Consider the following 18,141-nt stretch of genomic DNA (forward strand, 5'->3'; position numbering starts at 1 on the left):
CGACACCAGGCCACCACTGTTGACATCATTAATCTGTACTAGCTGTGCTGCCTGTTTAAGAAAGGTTGAAATCTGAAATGTATTTGTATTTATATAGTTATTGATTCATTGGCTGGATTTTCTGTCCCTTCAGTCTGTGTTCCTGCTTTTTATGTCCTGCAGCTGCTGTTTGCTTTTGAATTTCCCATTGAGATTTAACAAAGTTCATCTAATCGAAGAAGGCAACATAGACCTTGGCATAGCACTGCACCATCTGTTGGAATGTATTTTATATTGCATGCAGTAATAAAATGCATTGCACCAGTGGTTCTCAACCTGTGGGACAGGGGGGCCGTGAAGATGTGAAAAAATGAAAACAAGAATCAAAAATATGAAAAAAAATCTGTTGAAACCAAAACAAATGAACTTAAACTACATTCTGATACTAGAAAAATAAATCTAGAGTTAGATAAATGTCGCTAAAAGTTAAGTAGGTATAATAAAATATGCATCTACATTTCAAAAACATGTTAGGGGGGGTGCTGTTATGAAAACGTAAAATACTTAAAGGCTGAGAAACGCTGCATTGCACTATTCACTCCAACAGATGGCGCATCACAAACATGAGCACTGCCTTTACAAATGCTGCATTAGATGGCATACAGCGGAGGCAGGCCTGCTGGATGGGCACACAGACGCTTGTCCTTTACTCTCCGCGGGGTTTGTGTGGGCCTTTTATTTACATTTTTTTCTTTGTCCCTCAGATTGTACAGTGGCGTTTTTGGGGTGCAGAACACTATAAACGACGTATGTTGCAGTATTTTTTTTTTTAGCTGTGAGCAAACATTATTGCTAAATAATATTTTCCTTCACTCTTGTCTTGGTGGCCATTGATTTCCAGTACGGTAACTCAGGATGCCCATATCCATCATAAACTTTTTTCTCTAACTTCATGAACACTTTTGACTGGCAGTGTTTGCAGTTTTCTTGGGGTCTGTAGTCAGGGCTGGCTTACTGGTCCATTGCGACCCTAGTCAGGGAGTCCCCCTGTAGGATGCGCACAGTCGGATCCATTACTGTAATTGACGGAATTAGGAGAGGAGTCCCCTTTAGAGACTGAATATGAAGTCGGTGAGCCCCCCTGGAGACTGGCGCCTACTCGATCCATGCCAAGAGCCAGCCCTGCAGTGTGTAATGGACGCCCAGCAGTGTTTATGCAGGATGTGCTCTGGCTTTGTGTGTCCTGCTGTGTTTGGTTTTAAGGACAGAGAAGGTGATTTGCAGTGAAGTCCATCGTTTTACTGTGGCAGATCATCCATCCATCCATCATCCAACCTGCTATATCCTAACTACAGGGTCACGGGGGTCTGCTGGAGCCAATCCCAGCCAACACAGGGGGCGCAAGGCAGGAAACAAACCCCGAGCAGAGTGCCAGCCCACCGCAGGGCACACCCCCAGTAGGGCCAATTTATAATCACCAATGCACCTGACCTGCATGTCTTTGGACTGTGGGAGGAAACCCACGCAGACACGGGGAGAACATGAGAAGCGATGCCTTCAGGGTCTCCTAAATGTGAGGCAGCAGCGCGACCCACTGTGCCACCGTGACGCCCCTTTGGCAGACCAGTCAGAGGTTTTCTGAATGAAGTGTTAAGATTTGCTTTGGTGTTTAGAGTTTTGAATAAAAGGGTGACAGGCTTCAGCAAAGGCGTCTTAGTGATGTGAAGTGCTGCAACATTCAAAGCCCGTTGTTCTCTTTGGTTTTTTCCCATAATCAGCAGACAGACCATCATGAACAGCAAAGTGAGGCCCTGCATTTGTACTTCACGCCTCTTCAGTCAGTAAAGCGCCTTTCGATGGCGAAAACCCAAGAATCACGTAATCACGATGGGCACACGGGTTTATGAGGGCCTTGTTGTCACAAGCAAGGATGCCAGTGAAGTTCTCACCCGTGTGTTCGAATCGACATGCGGCTCTCGGGCACCGTGATTAGCGTAACGGGGAGATTTATGAGGTTTAGGTTTGTCCTTTTGACTCCATGCCCAGAGTTACAGTGCTTGTTACTTACGTAGACTAATGAACAGGCAACATGCCACCCTCTGATGCCATCAACATGTCTGTTTTCTAGATAGATGTGAAAGGCACTACAGTGGTGTGAAAAACTATTTGCCCCCTTCCTGATTTCTTATTCTTTTGCATGTTTGTCACACAAAATGTTTCTGATCATCAAACACATTTAACCATTAGTCAAATATAACACAAGTAAACACAAAATGCAGTTTTAAATGATGGTTTTATTATTTAGGGAGAAAAAAAATCCAAACCTACATGGCCCTGTGTGAAAAGTATTTGCCCCTTGTTCAAAAATCACCTAACTGTGGTGTATCACACCTGAGTTCAATTTCCTGATTACTGCCACACCTGTTTCCATCAAGAAATCCCTTCAATAGGAGCTGCCTGACACAGAGAAGTAGACCAAAAGCACCTCAAAAGCTAGACATCATGCCAAGGTCCAAAGAAATTCAGGAACAAATGAGAACAGAAGTAATTGAGATCTAGCAGTCTGGTAAAGGTTATAAAGCCATTTCTAAAGCTTTGGGACTCCAGCGAACCACAGTGAGAGCCATTATCCACAAATGGCAAAAACATGGAACAGTGGTGAACCTTCCCAGGAGTGGCCGGCCGACCAAAATTACCCCAAGAGCGCAGAGGCGACTCATCCGAGAGGTCACAAAGACCCCAGGACAACGTCTAAAGAACTGCAGGCCTCACTTGCCTCAATTAAGGTCAGTGTTCACGACTCCACCATAAGAAAGAGACTGGGCAAAAACGGCCTGCATGGCAGATTTCCAAGACGCAAACCACTGTTAAGCAAAAAGAACATTAGGGCTCGTCTCAATTTTGCTAAGAAACATCTCAATGATTGCCAAGACTTTTGGGAAAATACCTTGTGGACTGATGAGACAAAAGTTGAACTTTTGGAAGGCAAATGTCCCGTTACATCTGGCGTAAAAGGAACACAGCATTTCAGAAAAAGAACATCATACCAACAGTAAAATATGGTGGTGGTAGTGTGATGGTCTGGGGTTGTTTTGCTGCTTCAGGACCTGGAAGGCTTGCTGTGATAGATGGAACCATGAATTCTACTGTCTACCAAAAATCCTGAAGGAGAATGTCCGGCCATCTGTTTGTCAACTCAAGCTGAAGCGATCTTGGGTGCTGCAACAGGACAATGACCCAAAACACACCAGCAAATCCACCTCTGAATGGCTGAAGAAAAACAAAATGAAGACTTTGGAGTGGTCTAGTCAAAGTCCTGACCTGAATCCAATTGAGATGCTATGGCATGACCTTAAAAAGGCGGTTCATGCTAGAAAACCCTCAAATAAAGCTGAATTACAACAATTCTGCAAAGATGAGTGGGCCAAAATTCCTCCAGAGCTGTAAAAGACTCATTGCAAGTTATCATAAGCGCTTGATTGCAGTTATTGCTGCTAAGGGTGGCCCAACCAGTTATTAGGTTCAGGGGGCAATTACTTTTTCACACAGGGCCATGTAGGTTTGGATTTTTTTCTCCTAAATAATAAAACCATCATTTAAAAACTGCATTTTGTGTTTACTTGTGTTATATTTGACTAATAGTTAAATGTGTTTGATGATCAGAAACATTTTGTGTGACAAACATGCAAAAGAATAAGAAATCAGGAAGGGGGCAAATAGTTTTTCACACCACTGTAGATGTAAAGGCACTAGACAGATTGATATAAATGTAAGGCACTATATAATAGATCGATTCTATAGATGGAAATGAAGGGCACTGTGGTATAAATGGACAGAACTTTATTTGTCCCCAGAGGGTAATTTGGCTTTTTACAAAAGCTCTTTAAATCAATAATTAAATATTTAGACACACACACTACAGGGGGATACCACTGCTCTCTGTGCCAGGGTAGGGTCCTCTTCACTGGGATCTCTGATCACTCGTTCACCTACCAGTCTGGTTTTACGCCTAACAAGTCGACCATCGGCCGTATCCTGGCACTGTGGACTCTCATGGAGTGCAGACGCGAATATCGGCAGAGCTTCTTTGCAGCCTTTGTTAATTTTCACAAAGCGCTCGACATCCTGGGACTTCATGAGATCCCCTCGAGGTTGCTGGGTGTCATGGCCGGCCTGTACACTGGGACTGGGAGTGCCTCTGTGCTTTTCCCAGTTGATTCTGGGGTCCGTCAGCGGTGTCTTCTGCCTCTACTCTGTTCAGTGCTTGTATGGACTGGGTGTGGGGGGCATCTGGTGGTGAAGAGAGATTCACTGATCTTGACTTTGCCAACGGTGCTGTGATCTTCAATGGAGGCTCTGATCGGGGGTCTCAAGAGACAGAGTGAGGAGTCTGAGTGTCGGGGCTTGTGAGGGTCCTGATAAAAACCAACAGCCAGTCCTTAAATGACCTCTTTAATGACGGCCATCAGCAGTGTGTCTGTCGGCAGAGAGAGTGTCGACCTCGTCATCGAGAAGGTTACTTACCTTGGCAGTGACATTCATGTGACTCTGGTGACAATTCCTGTGAAGTCAGTAGACGGATTGGGAGAGCACGGGGTGGTCATGAGGTCACTGGACAGGGGTGTGTGGCGCTCCTGATATCTTCAAAAGGACGAAGGTCCAAGTCTTTAGACTCTTTAGATGATGCTTCCCATTTTGCTGTATGGCTGCAAGACATGGCCGCTATCAACAACAACAACAACAACAACAACAACATTTATTTCTATAGCACATTTTCATACAAACAGTAGCTCAAAGTGCTTTACATATTAAAGAATAGAAAAATGAAAGACATAATTATAAAAAATAAATCAACATTAACATCGAATAAGAGTAAGGTTCAATGGCCAGGGGACAGAAAAACAAAAACTCCAGGCGGCTGGAGAAAAATAAAATCTGTAGGGATTCCAGACCATGAGACCCCCTGACCAGTCCCCTCTGTCCCCCTATCCAGTGACCTGAGACGAAGACCGGACTCCTTCACGTGTGTCTCTTTGGAGAATCGTTGGGTGCCGCTGGTTTCACAGTCCATGAGTCTCGCAAACTGCAGTCTGCCTCACAGGTGGTCCACCATGCAGGACACCAGGGGATCATCCACCTGCATATCTCTGGGTTGACCCCTTAACAGGGATGGCTGGGTGGGATTAAAGGCACTGAAGAAATCAAAACACCGAGTCCTCACAGCGCTGCCAGCTTTGCCCAGGTGAGAACACGCCTTGTGGAGCAGACTGAGACTTGCATCCTCCACTCCAATCTTTGTCCCACCACAAGAGGACTCCTATAGTCCAGCACCATGCAGAACAGAATGCTTCTGTCGGATTCCAGAATGGAGAGTACAGAGAGAGGAACACCATCTGCATCCTTTGCTGGACATCAAGCTATTCCCTTGGGACATTTGGCCGGTGGAGGTCATCGTTAGCCCACAAGTAAAGTCACACCTCACCAATGGCCTGTCCTTCTCAGGAATGACATCCCTGGAGTGGATGTCCAAGATGGTCAGGAGATGCAGTGTGATGTTTGCCCAATTCTACGTTTCTGTGCGCCCGCTCTGTTCTCACTCACAGAGGCACACGCAGCTACAGTGGGGGGGAATTAAAATGCGATGCCCTGCTGAATTTGTACGTTTGCTCACTGACAGCGAAATGAACGGACTCTCAGTTTAAAGGGGGGCTTCGTTGGAATGGAGAGAGGCAGAAGATCAACCAAAAATCCAGAAAAAACACGTGACATCAAAGTTATCAACTGATTTGCATGTCAATGAGTGAAATAAGGATTGGATTCTCTACAAACCAGAACACCGAATTCTTAGCTGTCATTCAAGAAACGACGGAGAAAAACTGGACCCTCACTGCCCGCAGTCACACAGGCCCAGCCAGGACGGCTCTCTTCGTCTGCTTGTGTGCTGCTAGTCAGCCGACATGCACACTAAAGGTTTATTTATTTATATTTAACTTATTAGGAAGTTGTTCAAAGCACATAAAAAAACAATTTAATATGCACAGAGCCTGTCTCTGAACGGAATGGTCAAGCGGTGGTACTACTGGGAGCCACACAAGCCAGTGAAGAACCACAAAGGCGTGTTGGTGCGCCATTGCCGTGAACGCGGCGCCGAGTGTCCTCTCAATTGCGGGCTGCTGGCGACACCTAGCGGCCAATTCTACCGTTCAATAAGAAAGTGTGGGGTTCTCACTTCCCGCTTCGTGGTTTACGTGCAACCCGAGGTTTTCCGGACAGTCAATGGACGGCTACTTACGAAGCGCGTTGAATCGCTGAGGTGTTAACACACTTCAAACAACGGTGTAGCTCCTGAGGTGTATGTAACTCCGCCATTTCCATACGCTTTGTTTTCTTTCATGTTAAGCGCTTTCACTCAACACCACCGAGATTAAAACACACACACGTTTACAGAAGGAGAACATGTAAACCGCACACTGCTATGGCCAATACGGCACCAGGCCTACTTGAATTGGAGCTGACCACTGCGTCACCGGACTGCCTATGCAGGACTCCCCACAACGTGAAGGATTCGGAGGACCACCACCCCACCCTAAATGGAGGTCGGTTACACATGGCAGGGGTTCGTGAATCAGCATCCATCCATCCACCCATTTTCTAACACGCTTGTCTAATTCAGGGTCGAGTTGAGTTGGTGCAAAGCGGACAGCAGACTTGTACGAGACACCAGTGTCGGGTCTACTCATCCCCCCAAAATGTACAGTCGTCAGTCTGGGGTGTGGGAGGAAAACGCGTTGAGGTCGCGCGGACGACACACAAGCTGAGTCGGCACTGGCAGCGTCAAGTCCGGAGGCGAGTGTGTGTTGGAGGGAGTCGGGGTGACATTGTGACACGTGTCTCAAGAGTGTCACCATACAAAGATGAGTACACTGCGTAATTCTTGACAAATACAGTAAGTACACAGTGGCGAACCTCAAGCTCTATACTGCTGACGCCGTCCGAAAGCAGTCCATCGCCGTCGCATCTTCTCATCTGGCATTTCGTGGTCGCGCCTCGCTGCTCTTAATCATCATCATCATCATCATAATACTAATACTTTATATTTATATAGTGCTTCTTTTTATCCAGGGGCTCAGCTTCCTCTCGATCATGCCCTGGATAAGCGAGTTAGGGAAATGGATAGATGGATGGGTCGTGCGCGCGCCTCGCTGCGCTTCATTTTACCCCATGTGATCGATGCACACATGAACGCGCACGAACCGTTAATGCTGCCCAGGTAACCTCGCGCGCGCTCTTTACCCTTTTTGGCGCCCAAGTAACTTTTTGTGTAATGTTGATGTGACATGCACGAGCACGATCGTATGCGCTTGCCCTCACCCTGGCACCCAAGTGATCGTGCACGTACGCGCGTTCTCTCCTTTCTTCATTGCGGGTCGTTAAGCCCCTCACTTCTCCACGTTCACCGATCTTCAGCCTGCACGGTAAAGCGAGTTAGCCTGGCGTGTTCCTCGATTCTTGGGTGCTTTTCAGGACTTTTTCACTGGGCACTTTTCACCTTCCATTGGCACGCGTCCAACATGTATGTTCTTCTGCCAGGTTTCGGTGAGTGTCGCTTGTCTTTTCGGGGCTCATTCTTGCTTGTCTTTGGGCTTTTTTCTTAATGGGGCTTGGTGTTGTTATCTGTGTTTGTTACGCGGCAATTGGTGGACTTTCGTGAGTTTATCGTGTGCCAACTTTGAAATATGAGTACCAGGTTTAGCACCGCTTATCACTGTCGACATTACCAATTAAATAAATTAAAGAATTTAAAGAAAAGAATGAGCGGAAATTCACACCATCTCTGAAATGACTTGGACTGGACGGAGCAGGGGGCCATTAACCTGAGTTGTGCTTTAACTAATGGAATACTGTAATTATACGAGTATGAAATACATTTACGGTCATTCACACAAAGCGATGTCACCGAAGCAGAAGACCAGGCGCTCGCCGAAAACAAACTGAAGGACCTGAGGTGACCCGAGAAAAAAACGTCCCATTCGGTTTATTATGTCGTTCACATCACGACAACTTCACACCCAATTGCACTCCTAAATGGAGGAGCGGTGCCGCCAGGCAGAGGACCACAAACGAAGTCCTGCGTGGGGACCCCCGGGGGCTGCAGGTTTTTGTTCCGCCCAGACTCGCAATCAGTGGTAATAATGGACCCCGTTTACTTAGCGGGTCTTTTTTTCTCATCTCTAATTGTGCAGTCAGAAAACACAGCGGTGTGATTTTTACACGTTAAGACATTGACAAGTGCGGGTGTTTCTGTTTTTGCGTTTGCTTTAAATGCTTAGTTCTTGTTGTTTTCCGATTATGTTTCCATCTTCTGTGTTTTCTGCTCCTTTCATTGCAAGTGACAACTAACAACAAGAAAAGCAGACCCCCGGCGACCAAAACTAAGGGATGAAAAGCTGCAACGGCTGCAGGGTGAGACCCTCCGATTAGTCGATAATGGAACTCAGAAGGAAAGAAAATACAAAAGAAAAAAGCACAGACATTATCTCCACGTAACGGCTTGAGTTTTATTAAAATGTATCATCTCTGGAATCTCTTCATTGACCCCAAAACGCAGAAACCGGGACATAAGAGCTCACCTACTACAGGAGTCCAACTTTGAGTAGTGAGAAAATAAATGTATAGAATGTAAAGAATGATGATGATGATGATGATGATGATTAATTTAAAACAGAAGTTTAACAAAAACCTGCAGCCCAAGGGGGTCCCCAAGACCGAGTTTGGGAGTCACTTCCATAAAGACACCATTTTTGGTTTCCAAAAGATCCAACCTTGTGAAGGACGCAGAAAGAAACGTTTAATCTTCCGATCTGCCAAAGGCGCCGTATGCTGTCAGAGATGAGTGATCATTACATTACAATAACGTTAGCACACCACACAGCGACTTGACGGTAAACTGGGCAGCACAATCACTGGGATGGGATGTAGCAGGATGCTGACTGAATTACACTGTAAAAAAAAAAAAAAGTCAGTACATTTAATGGGAAAACTGTAAATGGTGAAAGTAAAATCCCATTTCTAAAAAAGGAAAGTTCTGTCCTACTGAAAATGACGTGCATATCTTAAACAATACATTTCATTATTTTTTTACAGCTGATTCTGTAACATTGATATTTTTCTACCTTCAAAGTACGCTGAAATCCTTTTACTGATACACTCCAATGACACTGAACAAATCAGTTCATTCGCCAGTGTGAGGCTGCTGAGGTAAAGGAGTGTAAAACGTGAAACAGTAAAGTGCTGTGCCAGTGGCACTGAAGGCACGACGTCTGCACAGAGAGACGCCCCGTCATCATGTCGCTCCTGATGAGCACAATATGGAGAAACAGACTTAAACACGGCTAGCAGACTTCTTTTCCCCTCGTGCTGAAGGTGTTTTGAGGTTATTATGGACGCTGCTTTCTGGTGGGTTGTAGTTGATAAGCTGGCACACCAGTAGGGCACCAAACACCACAGAAGCAGACGTCACGTCTCCAGCAGACAACGCGCCAGAACGTCTTGTCGATGTCCAGCACGTAGTCGTTCAATGTCGCGTGTCTGTTGTTGGTTGTCGTTACTCTACTGATGTGAAGTGTGTACGGGTGTCTGACCCTGGCCAGATTTCAGAAGGGCTTGTTGACTGGCGTATTTATTAGGGTTAGGGTTAAACATTCACTTGTGCTTGAACGTGTTGTAAAGGAAAACGTCATTCACTACAAATCTGTACGGTAGACCTGCAAATATTGTCACCTCCTTCGTTTCACGGTAAAATTCTGACAACCGCAGCTACCGTGTTTTACCATCAGAGTAACATTACTTGTCCACAGTGCACACCAGTCGAGCATCTCTAGTTTACATGAAGCTGCTTTATTTATACGTAGCGACTGTAAAAGTAATGCACCTCAGTAGCCAGTCATTTACTGTAAAGTTACAATATTAAATACTTAATATATAACTTTAATAACGGCCTCGATCGCTCACCCAATTTACATCAAGTCGAGTTCTGAAGGTCCCTAAAGTCCCCTCGTCCTCGTCACTACTTGTTCCTTGCGTTTCTCGTTTTCTGTTTGAGTTCAGACCTTTTGATGTTTGTACAGAATTCGTTTCCTTCAGTGTCCCTGTAGTCAGGATTTGACTTTTTATTAGTGTAGATTTTACAACACATTTCACCTTCAAATTATTGACAATTAATCAAGTTTAACAAAAAGAAAAACAGAACCCACCTTCCATTTGTCCTACGTATTCTTCACAGAATCCCTCAAGTCCTCACTTTCAGTCCAATTAAAGTCTTTTTATTAAATTGCACAAACAAAATGACCCAAAGCTCCCATCGAGCAAGTGAATGAACACATAATACTGTACATCTGATATCATCTGAATCAACAACGGGCCGCACTTATTATGGGCTGTCTGCTCGTCAGCACTCCATTATGTGTGAATATGCGCTGCTTTCTCCAGACATACAGACGTCAGAAAGGGAAATCAAGCAATGCTTCTGAAAGCTCGTCTCCTTTTAATTAAAAAGTATATTTTACAAATGTAATCAAAGACATTGAACTTCAGTGTCTAACGTTAAAAAACAACAAAAATGTAACTACAAAGCAGTCTAACACTTTTAAAGACAGCAAGATAGAAATTAAAGAGGCGATAAGGACACCTGAAATCTATTCGGAGTTATTAGGAGTCCCTTATAACACAACGTCCACCTTGACGTCCACTCACAATCAATATGTCTCCTCCGACAGGCTTGAGCTCGATGTGTTCGGGTTTTTTCTTTGATTTTGAGCCCAACTCTGAGTTAACACCCCAAAAACACCTGGAAACAAAATCCAGAAGCCATCAGTTTTATCTGAGCGGTGCTTCAAGAGACATCCAGTGCTGTTCCTGATGCCGAACACTCGTCCCAAGTAGGAAAGCCCAACCAGATCTCGCTGCCATTTTAACTAATGCTGTGCTGATTTAGGAGCCTCGCCATCAGCCATGTCAGCGCTGAGTCTACCTTTAGATAAACTCCAGTGTGGATGAGGCATCTTCAAGTTGTGATAAGACAGCAGCAAAGCCACTGATGAAGACAATGTGGTGACCGCCGGTCCTTCAACTGACAACATCCAGGCTTCGTCAGTCATCTGAAATAAACAAAGATACTCTTCCTGTCCTTAAGTAGAGAAGAGGAAATCTTAATGAACACCAGTGTGAAAGGAAAGGGTCTCAGATGACAACTGTTAAAGTAATAGAAGTGATTAGAGCGTGCGTGTCAATCAGAAAAGCAGAATGGAGTCCTAGGGCTGCCCTTCATAGTCATATACGCGGTATGAGGCGGTCACACAGGGTTAGATATCATGGCAGCTACACGTGCATGTTCTTAATTAACATTATTGAATAATCAAGTGGGGAGTACTTGGTCACGTCCCTGTCCTCTGAACATCAGCGCCTGTAAAGTACAGTAAGCCATAACTCGAACACATGCTGGACACACGTACAGTACGGTGTCCACTCGATAGCCCTTAGTGAAGAGTACAAACGACCCCAGTGATCCCAACTCTACATTTAGCGCTTTTACTAAAGTTCAGTATCAGAGAACGAGGTGTCTGCATGGGGGATTACATGGGGGATCAGGAGTCTACGAGTACAGGTACGAACGTTAATATTCTCTCCCGCCTGCCCGCCTGCCCGAGTGCCAGCATTGCCACCTGCCTTTTTCACTCTTGGTCAGGCTGAGTTGAGTGGAGCCTTCATATTCGTCTCATTGCTTCCATCAAACTGGTTCTTCACATTTACTGCTGTATAAAAACCAAGCACATCCAGCACACCTCCAGATACTCCATTCGTTTTCTAAAATTTTAAGGCACTGGTTTAAGAAAAAGCAAAACTAAAATCAACTCTAAAATATTTTCAATGCCAGTGGGGTTCCTGGTCTATTGTAGCAAAACTCACTTTTCTATCTTTATCAAAACGCACAAATTAAAACGGTTTAAAAATGGATGAACTAAATCGACATGAAAAAGTCCACATTGCAACAACATGAAAACGCAGACCTGAGGCTGTAAGATAAGACGCGAGTTTAAAAAAATATGAAAATGAACAAACGGAACCGGTCGGAAAATTCTAGAACTCAAATGTTATGAAAAAAACAATCACGAATTAAAGCTGTACACAAACGATTGAATTATTATTATTAGAAATCCTGGCAATTCTTTTACAGTGAATAAAAGAAATATATAAATAACTTTAATGACAGCTTTTTCTGTAATATTTTAATCATTTTATACTTATGTTATATTGCAAAATTGTACAATCATTGTTACAGTTCATATTATTTTAATGGTAAAAACGATTTCTGAAAAACCCAAGCCGGTCGTAAGATCATAAATTAAAGGGTTCTTCGCCATCCGATATGTTTGTATAAATATCTCTGTAAAAAAATTAAAATAAAAATTGCAGGTGAGGTGGACTGGCGATTCTACATTGTCCCCAGTGTGTGCTTGGTGTGTGGGTGTGTTTGTGTGTGTCCTGCGGTGGGTTGGCACCCTGCCCGGGATTGGTTCCTGCCTTGTGCCCTGTGTTGGCTGGGATTGGCTCCGGCAGACCCCCGTGACCCTGTGTTCGGATTCAGCGGGTTGGAAAATGGATGGATGGATTTGTTTATTTTTTCAATCATTTTTAACAGTGAATTTCTGTTTTTTTTTTTCATTTTGTAAATCGTTTAACGTACCTAAATACTTGAATTGCCCCCCTAAAAAAGCAAATTACCCCCATTGTCCACCGCTGTAAAATTTGAGCTTTTTCCAATTTAAAGTCTAACGAAAAGGAAAGTGCAGTTTTTACATCTTTTTCTTGTTTTTTAACAAATAAAGCTGTATATTGATATTGTGTCACAGTTAAATATTAGAGTGTTTAAAAATACCATTGAGACCCCCTGGAAAGAGAAGATACAAGCGCGGCGTGACAGAAAGTCACAAACCTCCGGAGTGGCGAATCTTACGAGAGGCCGTCGAGACAAACGCGTTAACTGAGAATTCAAAGGGGATTTGGGGGGCCGGCGGGTGTCTTCAGTGAGGAGAAAGAGACTCGCAGCCATTCCAGTAAGGCGACCCTCTTTTAGAGTAAGACCGTCGCGGTGTTTTTTTCTTTTTTTATAATCATGGATTATGTTGAAAACAACTAATGATCGTATATTTCTAGAATTGTATGAAGTCTGCCCACAGCTCTAAATCGAACACCAGATCTGAAACTCTTCGTAGTCATTTGAATACGCTGTAACAATAAACGGAGCGCTCCGCAGTCAGGTGACGGGATTTTCACCGTGAAGACTCTGATTTTCCGAGAATTGAAATGAGAATTTTACTCATCAAAGAGTAGGTCACGTGCAGCACTGCAGCGCAGCGATGACGGGAAGAAACGAGAAGAGCCCCGAAGGCCTGTCGGGTTTACTTCGTCCTTTAGATTAGAAGGTGCAGGGGCGCAAGGATTTCAAAAGAGGTGGGCATCCGTCGTGCTGGGGAAGAAGCTGATACACTAATTGTCATTTTCAGTAACATTATTTTTTAATTTTATGTTTTTAATATTTAATTACGACCTTAATACTTACTTCACATTTGTGTGTTTTGCAACTCAGATTGTTAACTTGAAGTTTCTGTCATATGAAACATGATTATTAAATATAAATTGTGCTGATTTTGTAATAATCTTATACTATTTGATTATCATTTTTAAAATATTACATAGTGCCTATCCATCTCTATATTATACGTGCCTTTCATATGAGCACAAGGCGGCATTGCAGGACCCCAAACCTCACAGACACAAGTCCCGGGTGCAAATACACATTTTATAATACAAAATACTTAACAGAAACGGCTTCTTTACAATAGTGGCACAACACGGTTCTTTCTTTCTTTCTTTCTTTCTTTCTTTCTTTCTTTCTTTCTTTCTTTCTTTCACTGAAAAAAATAACATGTTGGATAAACTTAAAACAACAACAACATTTATTTCTATAGCACATTTTCATACAAACTGTAGCTCAAAGTGCTTTACATATTAAAGAATAGAAAAATGAAAGACACAATAAAAAAAAAAAATCAACATTAACATGAATAAGAGTAAGGTTCAATGGCCAGGGGACAGAAAAACAAAAACTCCAGACGGCTGGAGAAAAAATAAAATCTGTAGGGATTCCAGACCATGAGACCACCTGACCAGTCCCCTCTGGGCATTCTACCTAACATAAATGAAACAGTCCTCTTTGGATTTAGGGTTCTCACGGAAGGGCTTGATGATGATGATGGTCACGTAGACTTCTTCCTTTTAATCCGTCCATCATTGTTGGAGCATCATGAAGCTTTGAGTAGGTGGAGGTGGCGCAGGCCAAAAAGAAACAGAAAAGAGAGTAGGGGTCAGTATGAATTTTAGAGCCACCATGAGTAGTTATTATGATGAATTGAACATACAGAGTATCAGGATTAAGTTAAATTAAATTAAAATGAAGTTATAAAAAGGCCATGTTACAGTCATGTGTTTTCAGCAGTGTTTTAAAGTGCTCTACTGTATCAGCCTGGCGAATTCCTATTGGCAGGCTATTCCAGATTTTAGGTGCATAACAGCAGAAGGCCGCCTCACCACTTCTTTTAAGTTTTGTTCTTGGAATTCTAAGGAGACACTCATTTGAGGATCTGAGGTTACGATTTGGAATATAAGGTGTCAGACATTCCGATATATAAGATGGGGCGAGATTATTTAAGGCTTTATAAACCATAAGCAGAATTTTAAAGTCAATTCTGAATGACACAGGTAACCAGTGTAGTGACATCAAAACTGGAGAAATGTGTTCTGATTTTCTTTTCCTAGTTAGGATTCTAGCAGCTGCATTCTGCACTAGTTGCAAACGATTTATATCTTTTTTGGGTAGTCCTGAGAGGAGTGCGTTACAGTAATCTAGTCGACTGAAAACAAACGCGTGAACTAATTTCTCAGCATCTTTCAGTGATATAAGAGGTCTAACTTTACTTATGTTTCTTAAGTGAAAAAATGCTGTCCTAATGATCTGATTAATATGTGATTTAAAATTCAGATTACAGTCAACAATCACCCCTAAGCTTTTTACCTCCGTCTTGACTTTTAATCCTAATGTATCCAGTTTATTTCTAATAGCCTCATTGTATCCATTATTGCTGATCACTAAAATTTCAGTTTTCTCTTTATTTAACTTGAGAAAATTACTATTCATCCATTCTGAGATACAGTCAGACATTGTGTTAGTGAATCAATAGAATCGGGTCATCAGGTGCTATTGATAAGTACAGCTGTGTGTCATCAGCATAGCTGTGGTAGCTCACGTTGTGCCCTGAGATAATCTGACCTAACGGAAGCATGTAGATTGAGAATAACAGCGGACCCAGGATAGAGCCTTGTGGAACACCATATTGGATATCATGTGTCTTGAGTTGTAATTCCCACAACTAACAAAATATTTTCTCCCTGTCAGGTAGGATTCAAACCAATTTAAGACACTGCCAGAGAGGCCCACCCATTGACTAAGGCGATTTCTAAGAATGTTGTGATCAATGGTGTCAAATGCAGCACTCAGATCTAAGAGGATGAGAACAGATAAATGGCCTCTGTCTGCATTTACCGCAAGTCATTTACTACTTTAACGAGTGCAGTTTCTGTGCTGTGATTTGTTCTAAAACCTGACTGAAATTTATCAAGAATAGCATGTTTATTTAGGTGGTCATTTAACTGCATAATGACTGCCTTCTCTAGAACTTTACTTAAGAAGGCAGGTTAGAGATGGGTCTAAAATTTTCAAGAGCTGAGGGGTCAAGATTATGTTTCTTAAGTAGGGGTTTAACTACAGCAGTCTTAAGACAGTCTGGGAAGACCCCAGTATCTAGTGACGAATTTACTATGTCAAGAACATTATCAATTAGCACGCCTGATACTTCTTTGAAAAACCTTGTTGGTATCGGGTCAAGGACGAGGTGGAGGGTTTTAATTGAGATATTATTTTTGTAAATCAGGTAAATCTATCCTAGTGAAAGAGTTTAATTTGTTTATAACAGGATGTTGGGGTTTAGGGGATCCTTAGTGTTGGGGAGATATACTATGTTATTTCTAATATCATTAATTTTTGATTGAAAATACAGCGACAGCCTCACAGGTTTCACTGGAAGCACTTAGGAGGCATTCCTTTGAGCTACCTGGGTTTAGTAGGCGATCAATTGTTGAAAATAAGACTCTGGGATTACTAGCATTGTTATTTATAATCTTGAGAAATAGCAGCGTCTCTCAAGACGGACAGTGTTATTGTATTCTGTTATTTTGACTTTTAATATTTCGTGGTGGATAGTAAGTTTAGTCTTCCTCCATTGACGCTCAGCTCTACGGCATGTTCTCTTTAAATCAGACACTCTTTGGGTCTTCCATGGTATAACAATGCTAGAAGATTTTTTCACTGTCTTTTCAGGTGCAACTATGTCAACAGCAGCTCTCACTTTAGAATTAAATCTTTCCACCTTACTATTTACATTGTCCTCGCTATTATAGCTGGCACTATAAACGGACTGATTGCTTAAAATGTTTGTAAGTTTTAAAGCTGCTGCGAATCAAAGAAGCGTTTTTAACAATATGCTTCTCATGAGTGTTTTTTATCATTATTTCTATATTAAAAAGTAGAAGAAAATGGTCTGATAGACCAATATCAATGATCTGTTTTATATCAACTTTCAGTCCTTTAGTAATCACTAAGTCTAATGTATGACCTGCTTTATGTGTAGGCTGATTTATGAGTTGTCTCAAATCAAAAGAATCCAGGAGGTTCATAAATTCTTTTACTTTTAGATCACACTGATTATCTATATGAAAATTAAAGTCGCCAACTATTAGGAGTGTGTCATAGTTAGTAATTAAAATTGACATTAAGTCAGAGAATTCCTCAAAAAGCGCGTTATATTTAGGAGGTCTATACACGGATAGTACTAGAACTTGAGAATCTCCATGAATAACAACGGCGAGATACTCAAAGGACTTGAACTTACCAAAACTGACATCTTTACATTTTAATCGGCTCGAGTAAATGTTAGCCAATCCGCCCCCCTTTTTCCCTGGCGGTTTGCATGAGTAAAACTGTAATCCGGGCGCAGATTCGATTAAAACTGACGCGCCATCTGAGTTAAGCCACGTTTCATTTAGTGCAATTTATCACTAATAAGATCGTTGATAAAAAACGTTTTGTTAGTTAAAGCTCTGACATTTAATAGTGCCATATTTAATGATTCGGAGGTGCAGAGATGAGTACTATGTGCGTTATTGTTATTTGGAATAGGAACTAAATTATTATTATTAGCGCCGCTCTGTGTATATTTTTTGTTTAATCTGTGATCTGTTTTTATAGTTTTAATACATTGTTCCTCTAAAATAGTGATTTTAATTAGATTATTGGAGTTTATGCCGTATTTCCTAGGTTTTCAACGTGCATTGAGATTGCTTATTACAGTATTAATGGTGTGAACTTTAACGGAAGACTCTATTAAACATTCATCATGTCCTGGCACAGCAGTATTATTTCGGAAGGGGTTAAGAGCAGAGATAGATAGTCAAGAAAAACGCCGAAACTGTTTGGATGCAGGCCATCACGCTTGAAGAGACGCGGCCTTTCCAAAAAGAGATTCCAATTGTTGATGAAACTGACGTCCTTCTTCTTGCAGAAACCCTGTAGCCAGTCGTTCAACCCTAGCAGACGACTGTAGTACTCGTAGTACTGTAGTAAAAAATGATGGCAACTGATTGCATTCACCTTTTTAAGTTCTTTCAACTAACACCACTTTTAAGTAAGTCCTGCAATGGTGTTTAAAGTAAACTTAACATTGGCTTTTGAGTTGAGTGAAAATGAAAATGTGACATGAACCTGTTGGATTAACTAACATTTTCTTTTACAAAATATTTATTTTTTTAAGTTGAAACAACTAATGTTCATAATTTAACCCTACTCAAATGGTTTATGTATCAGTAACACAAGATTTTAATTGAAATAAACTTACAAAGGTTTATGCAGTCGATTGCCATAATTGTTTTTAGTAAACATAACTCAATATTCTTACCTTTTCAAACAGATGTCATAAAAATGGAAAAAAGCAC

At 42.2% G+C, this 18,141-nt stretch overlaps 1 protein-coding gene across 5 annotated transcripts in view; it reads left to right on the forward strand.

Moving 5' to 3' along the window:
* The window catches only part of LOC120540144, a 41,741-nt gene that overhangs the window by 2,280 nt on the left and 21,320 nt on the right, over positions 1 to 18,141 (forward strand). For 4 of the 5 annotated variants that reach the window (XM_039770651.1, XM_039770652.1, XM_039770653.1 and 1 more), the window contains exon 1: positions 7,240 to 7,575. The exons of the other annotated variant lie outside the window; for it this stretch is intronic. In XM_039770651.1, the coding sequence (XP_039626585.1) occupies positions 7,317 to 7,575 (259 nt within the window). In that variant the 5' untranslated portion in view covers positions 7,240 to 7,316. Of the gene's footprint in view, positions 1 to 7,239; positions 7,576 to 18,141 lie in introns of those variants that run through there. 5 annotated transcript variants of the gene reach the window in all.

The sequence above is a fragment of the Polypterus senegalus genome, chromosome 12 (genome assembly GCF_016835505.1).
Source record: "Polypterus senegalus isolate Bchr_013 chromosome 12, ASM1683550v1, whole genome shotgun sequence".
Taxonomy (NCBI): domain Eukaryota; kingdom Metazoa; phylum Chordata; class Cladistia; order Polypteriformes; family Polypteridae; genus Polypterus; species Polypterus senegalus.